This window comes from Danio rerio, chromosome 17, assembly GCF_049306965.1.
Source record: "Danio rerio strain Tuebingen ecotype United States chromosome 17, GRCz12tu, whole genome shotgun sequence".
Taxonomy (NCBI): Eukaryota; Metazoa; Chordata; class Actinopteri; order Cypriniformes; family Danionidae; genus Danio; species Danio rerio.
This window is the reverse complement of record NC_133192.1, coordinates 12,190,726-12,210,955: the sequence shown is the minus strand read 5'-3', so window position 1 is coordinate 12,210,955 and position 20,230 is coordinate 12,190,726. Positions and strand designations below refer to the sequence as shown.

The 20,230-nt window shown below is 37.3% G+C and overlaps 1 protein-coding gene across 1 annotated transcript; it reads left to right on the top strand.

The window, feature by feature from the left end:
- Window positions 1-480: 480 nt before the first annotated feature.
- dact1 (dishevelled-binding antagonist of beta-catenin 1) lies at window positions 481-10,487 on the top strand. Its single transcript, NM_214731.3, has 4 exons — window positions 481-1,097; window positions 6,004-6,133; window positions 7,309-7,464; window positions 8,025-10,487. The coding sequence occupies exons 1-4, from the start codon at window positions 780-782 to the stop codon at window positions 9,884-9,886; spliced, it is 2,466 nt and encodes an 821-aa protein (NP_999896.3). The 5' UTR covers window positions 481-779; the 3' UTR covers window positions 9,887-10,487.
- The last annotated feature ends 9,743 nt before the right edge of the window (window positions 10,488-20,230 follow it).

Here is a 20,230-nt window from a genome sequence, read left to right as displayed (position 1 = left end):
ATATATTTGAATATTATATAGTATATAAATGTCATTAAAACAAATATAAACCAAATAAAAAATGTATTTAATAAAAATAACTAAAATTATTTCCAGAAATATCCATAATCCAAAATATGTGTTTCTCCTTATCATTGATTTATTTACATGCATATAGAAAAACCCAGAGTGATTTGCTCAATATTTAGAATTTTTGCACCCTCAGATTCCAGATTTTCAGTAGTATCTCGGCTAAATATTGTCTTATCATAACAATCCCATAAATCAAATGAAAGCTTGTTTATTCAGCTTCTATATAATGTATGCATCTTAATTTTTAAAAAGTCACTTATGACTGTTTTTAGTCCAGGGTCACATATTTGATAGCATAAAAGAGCCGCTTCAGAAGGACAGAGAACACAAACGGGCGTTAGGACCCTGCGCGCCCACATCAGCGCGGTTTCCTCTGTGTGTGTGACTGAGCGCTTCATTTCAGGACACATTCAGATCCCAGTATCATCCGGACGGGACGCATCAACACCCTCTCTGTGTCTTTCTCTGCGTGTATGTGTGGATTTACACATTATATCCTGAGCTTCAGCAAGGACAGCATGCTTTAAAACTTCATGTTTCTAAAGGACTAATAGTTTTGCTCACATTTCATGATTACTTCTGTTTTGGGAATTCTAATTCTGGATCACTTTTTACGCATGGAGATTGTCTGAGAGCGCGATTCTCAGATGCACTCTGCTCATAGAAAGAATCTCTCCACAGGTCTATTGCTTTCATTGGATTTATAAATGAACGAGTGGTCAGAGATGCTGGTGTGCAGGGATTATTGCGCGCTCATGATGCGGGATCGGAAGGAATGCGACGCGCGCTGCTGTCGGGACGGCGAAGGGGAGCGGGTTCGAGCCCGGGAGCGCTTGGACGCCACTGTCGCGGGACTGACCGAGCTGGAGTACTTGAGGCAGAGGCAGGAGCTGCTGGTCAGGAGTGTGTTGAGCTGTCCAGAGGCTGCAGGACAAGACAAACCCTGCCTGACAGTGGACGACAGCTATCTGAACACTGAAGAGAAACTTCTGGAGGAGAATATTTTGTTGCTTAGGAAACAGTTGGTGAGTCGCAGATTGACATTATTTTTTGTTATAGTTCTATTCATTATAGTTCTATTTACTAAATTGAATCATTCAATGGATTTGCTATTTTTTAAGGTTGCAAACTATTTTTATAGCAATGTTCATCTTGATTTGTTGAACATTACTATATAAATCACTAAATATAGTAACGTTCAACTTGATTGGTTTGTTTAAATTTGTTTAAAGTCAGCCCAACCACTTACCTTGGAAAAATGTTAGTAAATTTGATGAATCGTTATTTTCAGTGTGCATATGTGGTGCAATATCTTTTTTTATTACATTAATTATTAATATTTTTTTAGCTATTATGTCGTCTATTTATTTATTTATTTTTTTTTTTTTTTGGATTGGCATTATTTGAACTTTTATTTTCAAAAACTATGGTACTACTACTTTATACCAGGGTAGTAACGTAAAAAGTCAATACTGTTTTTGCATTGTACTTCAAAATACCTAAAAGAAAAACCTCAGTATTATCAGACTACCATAAACAGAGTTATACATTTTTTGTCAGTTATGATTATACCGTAACTATATTATATATGTATAATATACACTTTATATATAATGAAGTGTTCAGATGCAAAAACCTCTATATGTGCCATCTGAAATTTTCTTCTAAAATTTGCATTTTTCTCAGCATCCTATGTTTGTGTTCAGTTGTTTCACTTTAAAGGCAATGCAAAGAACATATTTGCCATAAAATTGATTTGGATTTGCTGAACATACACACAGAAGCTAGAAAGAAAAAAATACCTATTTTTAGGAGAAAATGTCAGACGGCATTTAGAGGTTTTTGCATTTGAACTCTTTATAAACAGTTGAAATATTTATATAATATTTCCCAAATGATGTTAGAGCAAGGTTTTCAGTTTGTCTGATAATTTTTTTTCTTCTGGAGAAAGTCGGATTTGTTTTATTTCAGCTAGAATAAAAGCAGTTTAATTTTTTTTAAAGCCATTTTAAGGTCAAAATTATCAGCCCCTTTAAGCTATATATATATATATATATTTATATTTATAGTCTACAGAACAAACTATTGTTATACAATAACTTGCCTAATTACCCTAAACTGCCTAGTTAACCTAGTTATGCCTTTTAATGTCACTTTAAGCTGTATTGAAGTGTCTTGAAAAATATCTAGTTCTAATTCTACAAACATCATTTTTATAGCCATAATTTCAGAAATAGTTGTATTGAGCTCAATCAAAACTTTATTTTATGAACTTTTTGTCATATAGTAAAAATTAAAATAGACAAAGTCTCTATTTTTGGCCTTTACAGTCATGTGACACCAGAAACCCAAGCCTTATAATCATTAGAATGACATTAAAACAATGAGAAAACCATTAAATAAAACTTCCAGGAGATAGTAGAACATCCCAGAGTTCCTAATGCAGATCTAGGAGGGGGTCTGAATGGCCTGAATGAGATTAGTCGATGGGTTTCAATGGAAATGAACTTTTTTACAAGCTCAGCTTAAGCCCCCCTGCTGTAGAGGATGAGCGAGATTAAATTTAACAGTTGGGCCAAAAAGACACCTGGTTCCACTCTGGGTATTTGCAAACATCTCCAATATTGTAACCCTATGCATTGCGGTGAACGTATTGTGTACACAAAGAAGAATTACAAGATTTGGATTCAATTTCCATGCTTTGCCAAAGCCTCAGACTTGTACACAAGTGGTTGAATCTTCTCCGATGTAGTCTGGCATGATTATACTTGTTTATCTTGAGGTCCGTCAGTTTGCAGGCCGCACACCCACATCTGCAGTAAAGTCGACGGTGATGTGTGAATCATATAATGCCTAATGTCCTTATGATTCCACAAGAATAAACAACCAGTCCTCTGTGGCCTTGTGCTGTGAATTGACTATAAACAGTAAATGTAGACTCCTCTCTCCCGAAGCCCAGGCCGTCAACAGTGGTCTGGGGTTAATTTGACGCCGTTTCAAAATAACCATTGGTGTGCTCTGCAAATGGCACTTTGTGTAAAAATGGTCTGCACAGGCCAGCATGCTGAGAGCTCAGGGCCCATAAATCACCCGCGGCCCTCCTGTCAGGACCAGGCATTTTTTACAGCCTCGCTCTGCAGTGGAGGAAACGCCATTCCTCCGCTCCATATAGCCTGGAATCTGCACTGCATTACTTCCCCTGTCAGCGAGCAGCAGTTAAAATTTGCAGCAGATAACATGCCTCTGATTATAGGTCATTTGAAGCAGTGTCCGTCTGCTTTGAAGGGGCCACATTTTCCTCGGTCTGCTGTTTTACCACGCTTAATTTGGAATGCAGCACATGATACGGGTGTTGTCAGATGCATCCAATTGCTCTCTAGCGGTGTGTCGAAGTTGAATGTTGTTCCCATGCGAGGTGTGACTCTCATTTTGTTCATTACGTCTTGTCTGATTAGTTTCGTGAGGACTTTAGGGTTAGGAGGATATTTATATTAAAAAAACATGATCAGACACAGAAGATAGGATATACAGTTGTCAGAATTATTCACCCTCCTGTTTATTTATTTCCCCAATTTCTGTTTAATGGAGAGAAGATTTTTTTCAACACATTTCTAAACATAATAGTTTTAATAACTCATTTCTAATAACTGATTTATTTTATCTTTGCCATGATGACAGTAAATAATATTTTACTAAATATGTTTCAAGACACTTCTATACAGCATAAAGTGACATTTAAAGGCTTAACTAGGGTAATTAGGGTAACTAGTCAGGTTAGGGTAATTAGGCAAGTTATTGTATAACAGTGGTTTGTTCTGTAGACTATGGGGAAAAAATAGCTTAAAGGGGCTAATAATTTTGACCTTATAATGTTTTAAAAAAAAATAAAAACTGCTTTTATTCTAGCCGAAATAAAACAAATAAGACTTTCTCCAGAAGAAAAAATATTATCAGACATACTGTAAAAATTTTCTTACTCTATTAAACATAATTTGGGAAATATTAAAAAAAAAAAATAATAAATAAATAAATAAATAAAGAGGGGCTAATAATTCTGACTTTAACTGTATATGCACTGTAAAAAAAATGTTGACTCAACTTAAAAATTTAAGGCAACAAACTTCAGGAAATTTTTGATTTTACTCAACTTAAATTGAGTCAAGTGGGCATGGGATGATAACTGCTTTTTGAGGTATTCCATGGTTTGGAAAACTCAAGGTTTTAAAATCGTCAAAATTTTCTGCTTTACCATTCTTTAGGTATGTGTAAGATTTTTTATTTACATTTTGTTTTAAGTTTTGTAGGACAGCAGTATTTCCAGCAAAAAAGATATCCAAAGATGCTGTTTTAATTGTAAAGAAATCCGTGTTTCTGAAACTAATGAAGACAGCAGAAGTCAATGATTCTTTTGAATTATTTAGCCTGACATGTTTACTCCCCTAAAATATGATATATGTTTCTCAAAATAAAATATATTATGTTCAAAGAGAGAAAAGTTGTAGTTTTTTACCCAGACATTTAAAAAGAAGATATTTTAGAGCAGTAATCACAATACTGTGATATTTTTATCCAAGGTTAGCATACCGTCAGAATCTTATACCGGCTCATGCCTAGAGTCAAGTGAAGTAATTGGGTTGAACGTTAAGTAAACTCAATAATGTCCTGAAGTTTGTAGCCTTAAAATTTTAAGTTGAGTCAACTTTGTTTGTTTTTACAGTGTGGCATGTGCTGAGGATGTGACTTTTATTCTCTATTATTATTATTATTATTATTACAACATTATTATTATTACCTTTATTATTAATGATATCACTGTTGTCGTCATTACAGAATATTACATTCATCATCATCAATTTTAGTATTATAACTGGTATTATTCACATTATTATTATTATTATTATTAAGCACTGTTAAAATGTAATGACAAAAAGCCAAGACAACTAATATTATTATGTTGCTTTAACTTCTTTTAATAAGTTAATCAGGTTTCAACTAAAAAAAGTTAATGCAAATGTAACGTAACATTTTTAGTCAGTTTGATTGATGTGAGTTGAGATGACTGGAGAAGTTAATTTTATCCATTAATTTTCCTTCGGCTTAGTCCTTTATTAATCAGTGATTTCCACAGCGGAATGAACCGCCAACTATTCCACCATATCTTTTACCTTCCAGCCCCAACCCAGTACTGGGAAACACCTATGCATTCTCACATCCACACTCATACAATATGACCAATTTTGTTTACCCAGTACACTTTAAGTCTTTGGACTGTGGGGGAAACCAGAACACACGGAGGAAACCTTCGCAAACATGGGGAGAACATGCAAAGTCCACACAGAAACACCAACTGGACTTGAACCAGCGATCTTTTTGCTGTGAGGCGACAGTGCTAACCACTGAGCCACCATGCCATCAATGTTCATTTTATTAAACAAAAAAATGTAAGGCATGCAAGAATTATTTTACAGTGTGAATGCTAAATACTATTTAAATACTACCATTATTCTGAATGTCATTGCTGTTTACACACTTCCTGCTATTTTATGTCTATTCTATTGCTATTTGTGGGTGTATGATTTGCACTCATAATAAAAAAAGAATAGGAAAAGGGATGTGCATTATGAAATAAAATTGTTTGCAGATTTTTGCCAGGGCTGTAGTGCAGATCCTCTCAAATGAAATAGAAAAGTCTCATTGAATCAACTTAAATAAATTACTTCAACTTCTTACATCTAAAAGAATAAAGTTTGTCCAACTTATTTATTACTGAAACCATAATAATTTAAGTGGAAACTAATTAAATCATGGTGTTGTAACAAGCTTAACTAATTTAAGTTTTCACTTTATACAGTGCAGTTCATACAGAAGCTGCTGAAGTACCGAACAACATGTTTTCTCAACATCATCTTTTCATGTTTTGTTTCTTTGTAGAACTGCCTCAGGAGGCGAGACGCAGGTTTGATTAACCAGCTCCAGGAATTAGACCGACAGATCAGTGACCTGCGGCTGGACACTGAGACTTCGCATGAACATGTGGAAACCGACAGCCGGCCAAGCTCTGGTTAGTATTTGTTGTGAAACCAAAACACTTTGAGAGAGGGGCTTGAATTCTGAGCAATGCATGTTTGTCACTCGAGGCTTGGCAGAATTGGTTACCAACAGACTGTTTGCATAAAACCAATCTGCGTGATCAGCGTAGGCAAAAAGGATTCCAAAGGAAACTAATTCACATGCACAGAAAGGCATTTCTAATGATTGGTAATCTCCTGCAATTACCTGAGGGAGGTAATCAGACGTCCTGTTTAAAGGATATCACTCTGCATAAGATGTGCTTAGGGCCTGTAGTAGCATGTGTACCTGCGAGCTCTAATGTCTATTGGAAAAAGCTTCGCTTGTTTTTGCTTTCGCACTAATTTGGTAATACGAACAATCTGCCCCCTGTGCCAGAAGCCTGCAACAGCTACATTGGTTTACATTCCAAATTCAAGAGGTCATTTTAGTGCAGGGACTGACTACACTTTTGTTGGAGGAAGGTTATATAAAGTGAAGATTGATTACATCTGCTCCGATTGTTAAAATCTCCTTGTAACCGATTCTAATGTGAAGTTCTTCAACCTTTAAGTTGGTATTGTTTTCTTTGCAGCCCAAAGGCGGACCTTTGATTAATGCAAGCAGATATTTTTAGTGTTGTTTGCAGTAGCTGTAATGGTTTCATTACTTAGTTCACCATTTTAATGCTAATATCAATTGTAATGCATGGAGATCTGGTTGCTGGCTCTATTTCCTCTGGCAAATGGATACCTTCCTGGAAGCTATGTTATTCAAATTGTAATTAAAAGGAGGTTCCAGAAGAGAGCTCACTTGAAGGGATAGTTCACCTAAAAATGAACGTTTACTTACTATTTAATCTCCCTCAAGTCATTACAAACCTTTCTTTCTACTGTTGGGCACAAAAAAACATGTCGAAAACCTGTAATCACTGACTTTCATTGTAGGAAAAACAAATATGAAAACAAATATCTGCCTACAGGTTTATCAAATATCTTATTTTGTGTTTAACAGAAGAAAGAAACTCATAAAAGTTTAAAATAAGTTAAGGGTGAGTAAATTAATTCTCATTTTGGGTAAGCTATCCCTTTAAGAATGAAAAGCACGGTCTTTGGATCACCACCTCATTCCGGAGGATGTCAAATTAATGTGTTAATGTCTCACCCTCTCTCTCTCTCTCTCTCCCAGGCTTTTACGACTTAAGCGACGGTGCTTCAGGATCCCTCTCCAATTCCTCCAACTCTGTGTTCAGCGAGTGTTTGTCCAGTTGTCGTTCCACCACCTGCCTGTGCACCCCCCTCGACACCTCGCTCTGTGCCTCAGAGGGAAGGCTTAAGCCTGCAGGTGAGAGTCTCCTTGTGACGGTTTGAGGTTTCTGGGTCATTCACACTGGTCTTTACCCGTCAGCAGTCTTCTATGAAGTCTGGAAACACTCTTTTTTCTATCTTTGTAAACCAAATTCAGAATTATTTACTTAATGGTGATTTCTTGCTCTGCTTTAAAGCTGGTTTCACAAAGAAAGGACACTTTGTTCGTTTGTTTCTAGTTTCGTCAAATAGCATCCGTTTTTTTTTTTTTTTTTGTGTTCTATTACCGTTAGCACTCTGTAATCACTTAAGCTCCATGCTGCAAATTGAGGTGAAACAAGAGAAGTTTGGTTCCAAATGGAGATAGAAACAGTTTCACAGCCTTGCTGATATCTCTCCCAGCCACACCTATAAGCTAGCAACAAAAGGCTCATTAGCACATCAAAACTAATTAACCACCCACCCTGATAAGGGCCAGAATGCTAGGAATCAGAAATAATCTCCTTTCGCAGGCCATGGCATCTTGAAAATAGTTGTTTTGATTGTCTGACATTATCTCTTCTTGTAGTAACAGTTATGTCCTTCTTGGGTTTGCAGATGATCCGGGCAGTTGTGCCGAGTGTGATTGCCATTGTGAAGACTCCAGTTCTGGAACAGTTCGCAGGTCTCTTTCTGCTTCCTACTCCCCTTCCCCGGATAGCTCCTGCGATGGCATTTCCAAATTTCACTGTGACCTAATTGCCAAAAATGGTAATGATGTTTACCGGTACCCCAGCCCTCTCCATGCGGTGGCTGTCCAAAGCCCCGTTTTTATCCAGTCGATGACAAGTCACCTAAAGGACGATTGTAACTTCTCCAAGCCTGGGGAAGCATTGAATGATGAACAGAAACCCGAGCAGGTTGTAGGCTCCCAGACATCATCTTGGCATGCCTCTCAGATGCTTCCAAACAAAAAACTGGATAGTTACATCTTCGGGCTACTTCAGAGGAGGGCACAGCCCTTGAGGACCAACAAACCCAGAACAAGCATCAATACTGACCCCTCCAAAAGCATTTTAAGGCAGGCTAGTCTTTGTTCACGGGCTCCTGCTTCTGTTCAGGCCCAGCAATGGACCTCTGACCTTAAACCAAACTGGCAGACATGTTTACAGGATGCATCAGCAACTAGCACTGAACCAAGCACAGCTTCACCCCAAAGACAGTGGTCTGCTGAGTCTAAGGGTGGAACTCCTCAAAATGGAGCATACTTGTCTTCAAGTCAGCCACAGAACAGTTATTCAACCACAAATGAAAACACTAATTGTCTGTTGAAGAAGAAAGTTTCTGGGACCAGTAAAGGTCAGCTGTTAAGTGCTACACCGAAAGACTGCCCGGATTTGGGCAGCCCAAAGGCTGTTTCCTCTCCTAAACTCAACAAGCATTGTTTTTACAATGTGGAGGACAATAAAACAGGCCAAGCAATGAAAGCAAGTCCTCTAAAGAGGAGTCCTAAGACTCAAACTTCGCTCAGTTGTGGTAAAGACAGCGAGCAGTTGGCTCAAGAGTTGGTAAGCCTCGGTTCTTCTTCACAAAGTCAAGATGAGGGAGGTCCTCTGGTCAGTGCCCAGTATATTCCTGCTCAGAAACAGAACGTAAATCTTCAAAAGGGTGGCACCAAGAACATCAAGATTGGGAAAGTGAAAAATTCTGCTAGTTCAAAAAGTAGACCTCAAGTGTTCGAGCATGTTTCAGAGACTGTCCGTGACAAGCATCGAACAGGATCTAGGAGGACTCGTCAAGTAGATGAAGTCCACCACTTGCACAAATCCTCCAAGAAGGCCTCGGCAAAAACCAAGAGAATTCCTGCCTCCATCCCTGAAGGACGAATCCTGGAGAGGCACACCAGTTCCTCAGGGGCTCGATCCTCTGCCCAGAGACACCATGGTCATCACCGACATCACGAGGCAGTGTTGGCTAAACCTAAATACAAGCGCAATGATTTCCACCGGCGCCCGAGGGGTCTCCATGAGATCCCCTATGAGGAGGCTTATAGAAGGGCTCACCGCAGGCAAAAACGTGAAATGCTGAGCCACATGTACCTGCCGTCTAATGCACACTACACCAGCCCCTACGCCTATGTTGGCAGTGACTCTGAGTATTCAGCAGAGTGCGCCTCCCTTTTCCATTCCACCATTTTGGACACAAGCGAGGACGAGCGCAGCAACTACACTACCAACTGTTTTGGGGACAGTGAGTCGAGTGCTAGCGAGGCTGACTATGTAGCCGAAAGCAGCACTAGCAGTGACTCTGAGGGCAGCGCTGGAGTCAATTGGCGCCAGATCAGCCAGGCAGGCTCAGGATCCCATGGAATGACGTCAGCACAGGCGAAGGCTTTTGTCAAAATCAAGGCTTCCCATAACTTGAAGAAGAAGATCTTGCGTTTCCGATCAGGCTCCTTAAAACTCATGACTACAGTGTGAGAGATTTTAGGCACACTAAGATCCGTTAGGATGCGACCAATGAAATTGGCTTGTCTCCATTGTTACACAATCAAGTGCCTAGACAGAAATCAGCTGCACGGCCTAAAACTGCCTGTCGGTCAGCTGGGAAGTCAAATCTGTCCAGCACAACGCCTTCCCCTGCACTTTTCACCCCTTGACGTTATTGTCTTTAGGCTTTTTTTTACTTTTTATTTTGTATTTATTATTAATTCAGCTTTGGCTGTTACGCATCTACATAGCAAGTACTATGTAAATGCAAGGTTTAAACATGGTTTACTTTTCTAAAGATATTTATAACTTAATATATTTGGCTAGCCATACTTGGAAATGGAATAGGAAGTATGATTAAACTGAAGCAGTGTACTACAGACACAGTCTGTCTGAGAAATATTCGATGCTACCAAGGCTAGTTCACCTACTGATCATTAAGGGCTTTTGTTAAATGCACATTAAATATGCATGAGCAACAGCTTCACCATTTACCTTATTAGCTGTAAATGACCCTTTTGTAACATAACTGTTAATGTATGTTGATTTCTTGTGTCTTTTTATTCTTTATTAAATCCCATTGTTAAAATCACTCTGTCTCTTTGTTTTTTTTTATGCCAGTGGTAGAATTGAATGCAAGTAACCATGTCCAAGTACCAGCATGAAAATAAAATTGCTGCCCTGTTTAGTTACATGCATTGAAATTTGAATCTTTCTATGTTAAGGGCATGTCGACCCAACCCCAACCCCCCGCCAGAGCCCATAATAGTTAAATGTGCCACCTACTTTTAGTCTCTGCAAGTGTTTAGCAAACAAACACGTCAAACCCTTCCTCCTCCATGCCATCTGGGTAGTATCGTTCAAGGACGGCAAACTCAGCAATGCAGCTGGTCATCCAAACATAAGGATCAGATGTTGCATTTATTTCTTATTTAATACATAATAGACAGCTGTAATGGCACAAAGAGAAAATATATATATTAAACAGAGCAAAGATATAAACCTATATATACAGTTGGTCAAAATGAATAGCCCTCCTGTAAAATGTTTATTCATTTACAAATATTTCCTTATTGATGTTTAACAAAGACATATTTTTAAACGTAACAGTTTTCAGTGTTGGGTAGTGGCGTCGCTACAAGTAGTGACGCTACTAGCTTAACTACATTTCTCAGCGTGGCGGTAGCGTCGCTATTTTCTAAATCAAACAGCTTTTCAGTAGCGAAGCTTTTTTATTAGTCAAGTAGCGCAGAAGCATCCACAAAGCTACATTTACAAATCGTGGATCAATAAGTGACGGCACCGAGATTCACAGAGCTGTGAGGCCAGTGTCAAGCTGAAGAAAGTAAATCCATATAGCTGCGTCCCAAATCGCATACTTATGCACTATTTTACGCCATTTTGTAGTATAAATAGTGTAAGTAGTGTGTTCACACTGAAAACTCTAAAAATAATAAGTGCACTTTAATTACCCAGATGATGCACTTATTCAGCCGCTAAAATGAAGTGTGGAATGATGGACACTTCACGCACTCAACGACCGCAGGTTTGCTTACGTAGCGGAAGAGGGCGGAGCTATCGGACGCACATGTTGAATAACTTTATTTATTTTGGATTGTGAAAGCAAAATTGTCCTACGAAAGTGATCATAGTGCCTCCCGATGGTGAATGCGGCGATACTCACGGCAGGTATTATTTGATAATTCGGTCGTTTATTTCACTGATTTAGCAACCGTCAAACTTCATCAGGGAAACGGTTTGAATTTCCGCTTAGTGAAAAAAAACATGTGTGCCATTTGGGACAACACTACATACATATAATATCCTGTTGAGTGTATAAGTGCATAAGTACATAGTGCATGAGTGCATAAGTATAGTGTGCCATTTGGGACGCAGCTCAAGATAGGAAGAAGGATGATTTCTTCTTCTTCCTGTTTTACGGTGTTCGACAACAAACTTTTTGGTGCGTTACTGCCACCTCTGGTGAAACTTGCTTGATGGAAAGATGACTGAGGGAGAGGAGTTATTTCTGAAGCAGGATTCCTTGTGACCATACCTCGAGAAGTACATGTTAAGATGCAATACCTTAATTTATCATGCTATGCTCAAAAAATGTATATATATATATATATATATATATATATATATATATAAATTCCCTTTACTATAAATTAATATACTATTTTAAATGTGTAGCACCTTTTTTATTGGATTTTTTGTTTTAGCTGATATACACTATAATGTGTTTCTGTTTAGTAAGGCATGTTATTTACAGCAAATAACTGAACAAAACAGTTTTATTGATTACAAAGATATGATTGACTTGGATTTAAGTTGCTTCGATTTAAAAATGAAAATTGTAAAAATAGCTTAAATGTAGCTAAGCTACTTTTGCCATGTAGCTTTTAGCTTAGCTTGCTACATTTCCTAGGGGGTATAGCTTTATTGTAGTCAGCTACATTTTAAGTAGAGTCGCTATTAGCTTAGCTCACTACATTTGTCAAGTAGCTTGCCCAACACATAGTTTTAGTAACAAATGTCTAATTTCTTTTTTTTTTTGGCATGATGACAGTACATAATATTTTATAAGGACACTTGTATTGCGGTTGAAGTGCTATATAAATTCTTAATTAGGTTAACTAGGCAAGTTAGGTTAATTAGGCAAGTCACTTGACGATTCACTTGGCGGTTCTGTGTAGACAATAATTATTGGGGGCTAATAATATTGACCTCAAAATAGTTTTAAATAATTGTTTTTATTCCAGCCAAACTAAAAACAAATAATACATTATCTAGAAGAAAACAATATGATATGAAGTAAAAACAATCCTAAACATTATATGGGAAGTATTTTAATAAAAACATAAAAATTTTTACAGAAAGACTAATAATTTGCCTTCAACTATAGTGGAAGAGGAAAGAGCAAACCTGTTGAACTTAAGACTGAGTCCATGACCTTTCGTTTTTTGGCTTGTGTACCTCACAATCACGTTGAGGAGATTTCCCTTCTGTCTCCAGAATCTAGCAAAGATGGCCTCCTGGAATTGCTCTGGCTTTTTAAAGCACAGTGCGTCTGTTTAGATTACCGCAGCTGTGTGAACACCAGACTGTGTTCTCCTCTTTCTGGCATTTAGGAGCACATGGCGTTTCCTGCCTGGTTACAAGATGTTTCTTTATCCGTGCTGAGACCACTAAATCTAATATGCAGAGTCAGTTAAATGATTGTTTCTTTACTGTGGACAATCACTAATAGATCTTAAACATCTTAGGCAAAAGAAGGAGATTATAGGGCATGCCTTACAATGCTGTCAGATTTATAACATTGGTGCTGTGGTTACTAAATACATTCAAACGGAGGAGATTTCCATTTAGTTTAAATGAAATCATGATTTGTCAGAATAAAAACAAAAAACAAGAAAGGCTTTTGTTTGTTTTTGTTTTTTAGAAAGCAGCAGAAAGTTTGAAAATAGACTTTTGAATCCCAATTGTACTTGTATTGAACTGTGAATTTAATTTCTGAGAAAGTACAACCCATGATTTTTTTTTAATTTAGTAATTTTTTTTAACAGTGGACAATTAGGAAAACTATCATGTTGCCTCAAAAAAGATACTAATACTAATTAGTAATTAGTAGTAATTTCGGCTAATACTAATACTAATACTAATACTAATGCTAATACTAATGACCCAAGCATACTTTCTAATGAATGCATGAGGCTGTCCAAATTAATAAGACACTTCCAGATGACTCATCGCCAATAACGCAAGGTGTACCCAATACATGATGTTTTGTTTTTATATTTTACATTAGGCTATTATTTGTGCATAAACATATCTAGATATAGTAATAAACAAACTGTTTAAAAACAGTTTGGGGGGGGGGGGGGGTGGGGGGGGGGCTTACAATGGAGGGGGGGGCCTTTTGTGTCAGGCAAAAAAAAAAGGTTGGGAACCACTGACCTATATTATATAACTGCAGGTTAACTATGTTTATATGTATTAACTTTTAAAAGCCATTACTAGTTAATTAGTTAAAGTTATTAATAACTAATATAGCTACAGTAACTAAACTTCTTAACTTTTCCGAAATTGATTGCAATACAATAATGTGCACCTTTTGTAAAGCTGCTTTGAAACAATCATTATTGTGAAAAGAGCTATACAAATAAACTTGAATTGAATTGTACATTAATATAAAGTGTAACCGTTTGTAATTTTGTTTGTTTTTTCCAGAGGGCAGTTTTGGTGGTTTCTGGTGCTCAAGGTCAGTTTGGAGCAGGCGGGTTCAGGCCTGAGACATTGGGCTATGAGAAGCATGCAGTCAGTGTTGATTTAGCCTTGCTTCTGAGTTACTCTCCAGGGCCCAATGACTCTCTCAGGCCTGTCAGGGATCACGCACAGATCAATCTTCCTTTGAAAGCAGCTCATCCAGCCAGGTCAGCGAGAGGCCAAGTTGGTAAACTTAATACATGGACAACTGGTGGATGGCCCACGCAAAACAATCTCCCCAGCAGAAACCAGGGCGCTCTCTTCTCGCGCTCATTGTCAAGAGAACATTTCTCAGACGTATCTTGATTTCAGCCAGTGAAGGCGATCAGATAGCTGTGGGGGTTTTTGCGCTGAGGTATAGATCAGATGCGCCATGGGCTATTCGCTTCATGCGTCCAGTAAATAGATCGTTACCTCTCCTAAATCCCTGGCTTTAGCTTTATTGGTTGTGTTTGGTATTGATCAGAGAGAGATTTAAAGATTTCCATCAGCATCAGTGGGCTAGCAGAACCAGGCGTTAATATACTGTAAGTATACTCAAATGTTTTGGAATCATATGCACAGGATATTTCTATGCAATTGTTTAATTTCCTATGAAGTGCTATTTTCACTTCTTTATTTCTATAAAGTGTTTTACAATGTAAATTGTGTAAAATAAAATGTAATTGCAATTTTTTACATTATATTAATTTTTTTTAATTGAATAAATTTATTTGTTGAACTTCTATTCTATTTATTTATTTAGGATTTGAACTTTTTTTATTGATTTTCTTATTTGCTAATAATGCAGATGAATATCAAAACAGAGCATTAACATAATATCAGAATGATACAAAAATAAATAAATACAATCAATAGCGTTGGGGGGTGTGGGGGTGGGGTTGCCAATATCAACTACTTGAGCATATGTACTGGGAAACACCCATACACACTCATTCACACACACTCTCAAACACTGCGGCCAATTTAGTTTATTCAATTCAGCTATTCCAACACGCCAGCAAGGGGAGAACATGCAAACTCCACACAGAAATGCCAACTGACCCAGTTGGGACTCGAACCACTTCTTACTGTCAGCCACAATGGCACAATTTTACATTATATATTACATTATTTAATTAAATTTGTATTCCATTTTATTTATTTATTTATTTATTTATTTATTTATTTATTTATCTATTTATTTATTTATGATTTGAACTTATTTCAATCTTATTTGCAAATAATGCAGATGAATATCATATACGGATCATTAACATGAAAGCAGAACGATACAAAATAAATAAACACAATTAATCAATATTTAAATAAATAACGTCATGTAAATTAAGTAAAGAAACACATTCAGGGGGGGGGGGTTGCTTATATCATTCATTTATTCATTTTCCTTCGGCTTAGTCTCTTTTTCAGAGGTCGCCACAGCAGAATGAACCGCCAACTATTCCAGCATATGATAAATAAATAGAACTTAAACATGTTTTACTCTGTGGATGCCCTTCCAGCTGCAATCCAAGACTTGGAAAAATCCATACACACACTCATAGACTCCACACAAAGATGCCAACTGGCTCAGCCGGGACTCAAACCAGTGACTTTCTTGCTGTGAGGCGACAGTGCTGTCCCTTTTAAATTAGATATAAATTTTATTTAATTTCTATCGAATTACAATTCTATTTTATTTATTTATTTATGATTTAAACTTTTCATTGATTTTCTTATTTGCAAATAATGCAGATGAATATCAAGTACAGAGTATTAACATAAAAGTGGAACCATACCAAATAAATAAACACAATAAATAAATAAATAAATAATGTCATATAAATTGAATAAATAAACCAAACCAAAACACACTTTAAAAATAGGGTGGGGGGGCCAATATCCTAGCCTTAATTATTATTTTGTCTCGAAACATATTTGCTAGCATTGTGGGTCACATAAATTTTCCCCATTTTTCAAAATAAATTTCAATTCTTCCATATAAACTGGGGGAAAGTTTTTCAAAAGCTGGCACTCATCCTAACTCTGAGATCCAGTCAAAGATCGGAGGTCTACTGGAAGATTTCCAGTTTTTGAGAAAGCACTATAGTTTCTCACCCATCTGCCTAGCATGATACAGCTCTGTAGGCACTATGATTCAGCTTTAATCATGTGACAGGGGTCACCAAGTATGTATAAGCTTGGGCAAAAGTCATACTGGGTCTGCAATATCCTTACAAGGTATTCATGCACCTCTCTCCAAAAATATCGGACTTCTGGGCATTGCCATATACATTATTCATTTATTAAAAAACGTAAAAAAATAGAATTCATTGGGCAACTTGCAAACATTTTTTGGTTAATTGTGATTAAAGTGATTTTCAAACTAAAAAATATTGGGTAACCCTGTGTTGGGTCAAATATAGACAAACTGGTTCATTATTTTAATTACATTAAAATACAAATTGTAGTGATTTAAATACAAATTATACCTTTTAACTGTTTGACCCAACATTGGGTTACAACAACCCAGCAAACCACACAGCTTGAATGTGAAAATTACTGTATGGCAACAGTTGCTAAGGTAGGCTTGATCAATAATATAATTATTAAAAATTAAATTATTAACTGATAGCCTAAAGCAGGCTTTCAGTTAAATCAGTTCGTTTGAATCACAAATGTTGATTTTTATAAGGTGCACTGTTAAACACGTCATTAAGTGATGACAGAAAATTTTTATACAGTATGTTACTTTAACTTATTTTATTACGTCTATCATGTTTCAACTCATTTTTTAAAGTTATGAATAGCTTAACTTCAATATTTTAGTCAGTTCGACTGATGCAAGTTCAGATGAATCATTCATTCATTCATTTACCTTTGGCTTAGTCCCTGATTATCAAGGGTCACCAAAACAGAACGAACCTTCAACTATTTCGGCATAAGTTTTACGCAGCGGATGCCCTTCCAGCCACAACCCAGAGTTGGAAAACATCCATACGCTCTCACATCCACACACACACACACACACACACACACACTCATACACTACAGCCAATTTAGTCAAGTGGTGCTCACTGCAGAGCCATTTGGGCAGAGCTGAGCTCCAGCAAGGGGGAGCATGAGCTCTCGCTCCTCCTCCTTTAAGCTGTTTTAATAGTATTATAGTATTAATAGTATTAATAGTACTATAGTGCATGTCTTTGGACTGTGGGGGAAATCGGAGCACCCGGAGGAAACCCACGCATACACAGGGAGAACATGCAAACTCCAAACAGAAATGCCAGCCAGGCAAGGGCTTAACCTGCTCAGAGCACTTTTTTTTCTCTTGGAGAAAAAAATGCCCCTCAAATGAATGAAAGTGCCCTTTTACTTCTCGATCTCCAAGCCCCAGACAACTACCCCTAGGTAATTACGTAATCACATCAGAATAATGACATTTGGTTCAAATACTGATTAACAGTGTTGTAAAGTAACTAACTACAACTACTCAAATGACTGTAATTGAGTAGTTTTTCTCAAGAATTGTAATGTACTAAGCAGTTTTAAAAATGTGTACTTTTACTTTCCCTTGAGTAAATGTTTAGTGCAGTATCTGTACTTTTACTCCACTACTTTCCTTCAACCTGCAGTCTCTACATAATTTTCTCTTGTCTATGGGGATTGGCTAAAGTAGAAAAAAGTCTTGGGATTCCTGTCCAATCAAATCGCACATAGAAAAGTAAATCCCATCAAACTGAACAGCCTCAAGACAGGTGCACTTTGCAGCAAACCACTTTTAAACATAAAAAAAAAATGTTCAAAATCGCTGATGAGAAAATAAAGGATGTCGACTCTATGAAGACTGAAATTGCCAAACAGCCTTAAACAATCACTAAATGGAACAAATGAGGAATGGAAGGATGAACTAATGAAGAAAGGACCAAATGATTGAAGGAAGGATTTAAGAAAGGACTGAAACTAAGGAAGGAAGGAACGAACAAATGAATGAACAACTGTCCAAATGAAGGAAGGAACAAAAGAATGAACTGAATGAGTGAAAGAATGAAGGGAGGGATGAAGGTACAAATGAATGAAGAAACTAATAAAGAAAGGAATGAATGAAAGACAGAACGAACGATGAAATAGGAAGATCACTAAATGCACTACAGAATGTTACATTTACACATCATTATTCAATTCAATTGAATTCAATTCACTTTTATTTGTATAGCGCTTTTACAATGCAAAAACATAAAAGATCATAGTAAATTGAAACAGTGTAGTTCAGTATTTAGTGTTTAAGTTCAGTTCAGCTCAGTTCAGTGTGGTTTATTAGTCACTATTGAGGGCCTAAACACTGAGCAGCAAATCCATCGATGCGTAGCTCTACCGATCCCAAACCATACAAGCTAGTGACTTTACTAATTGGCGAGAGTGAAGAAAAAAAACCTTGAGATAAATCAGACTCAGTTGGGCACCACCATTTTAATTTCTCCGCTGGCCAAACGTCTTGTGCAGGGCTGTAGTCTCAGCGGCGGTGGCCGGAAGCTTGGCCTCAGCGAAGACTCGTCTGTCCCTGGAATCAGTCTCATGCTGTCCACTCCTCCATGACCACTACAGCAGCTGCTCAGGATACGGCCTGGTCCAGGATATGGACACCTTGGGATCATCTCGTCGCTGGTCTTGGATCAAATCAATGGCGCTGCGTAGTCTGAGGGCCTCGGGATGAGTATCCCCAGGTGGAAAAGGAGAATAAAGAGAATAATTAGCGAAGCTGCTGTTCATAGTGTATATGAACAACATGCAGATACCACTACTCTTTACTCATACTTTGAGTAATATTTAAAACAGATACTTTTACTGTACTTGCACTACATTTTTGGGCAAGTAATGCTACTTTTACTTGAGTATGATTTTTCAGTACTCTTTCCACCAATGCTGATTAACTAAATCATAAGTTGAATTAACATGCTATCTACAAAAAAACTTGCTTAAATGAAGTCATTATTTCATGCCATTACTTTCACTGTCAGCTCCAGTGTAATATTTTCCAGGGTGCTTATCAGCCAGGACAGTAATATGAAACGTGTTTGCTATAGATTTCCATTTTACTGCGCTGAAGTATTGCTGTTGCTCTGTTTCAGATTTACTGCGGCACATGAAAGGCCTCGCCTTGCTTTCTCTTCCAAAGACATGGCCTCATCTGAACTTCTGACTCTGGAGTTAATGAAGACTAAACAAATAGGTACTTTCTAGTTTCCATAATGATGGCGTTTGAACAGGCACTAATACCTAAACACTGTCACATTAAGCTGAATAATGCATTAGCAACAATGAAGGGTCCTCCCTTCCCACCCATTGACCTTTTCTTTGCCCCTTTTCAAGAATACACTGAGATCCTTGGCCCTGTTAGGTCATTTTTGTATTGTTAGTGTTTGGGAATGACAACCACATTTGCTTCAGGTCTGAAAATGTCTGCTTCGTGCAGCAAGATGAAGGGATGGTTTACAGAAAAAAAAGAGAAATCTTCGTTTTTCAGACAGCTCAAGGATTATTAAACTGTCTTTTTTGTGCTCACTGCAGCCTGAGATATTTACTTTACTCACTGTTGCTATGGTTACAGGTGATAATCAAGGACTTGACTTCTGTTGCACATTCATACCTACAGTAGTCAAGCCTAAATTGTGGAAAGAGAAAAATAAATGTTTTCAGCCACCCTGATCCAGTGCTTAATGATAACATTTTCAATAATGCTCCAATCTCTTGACAATGCTCTTAACTTATCAGCAGTACTGTGACACATGCTAAAGTAAAATTAGAATTACATTTACAGTAACCTGAAAAAAATTCAACTGGTTCATTAGTCACCCTTTAAATCTTATTTAACCAATAGAAATTTTTTATTTATTGTTTTTTACCTCAGTGAAGAGTGGAGTGGTGTTGTTGGACTACTCATGGGCATTGCTAGGCCTATTTTAGGGGGGGTGTATCCCCCTATATTTCTACTTAGCCCCCCTAAAACGTTTGCAACTAGCTCATCAAATGTACTCTAAATATCGCCTCAGTCCCCTTTAAATTTGATATGAAAATGGCTGCAGATTTCGG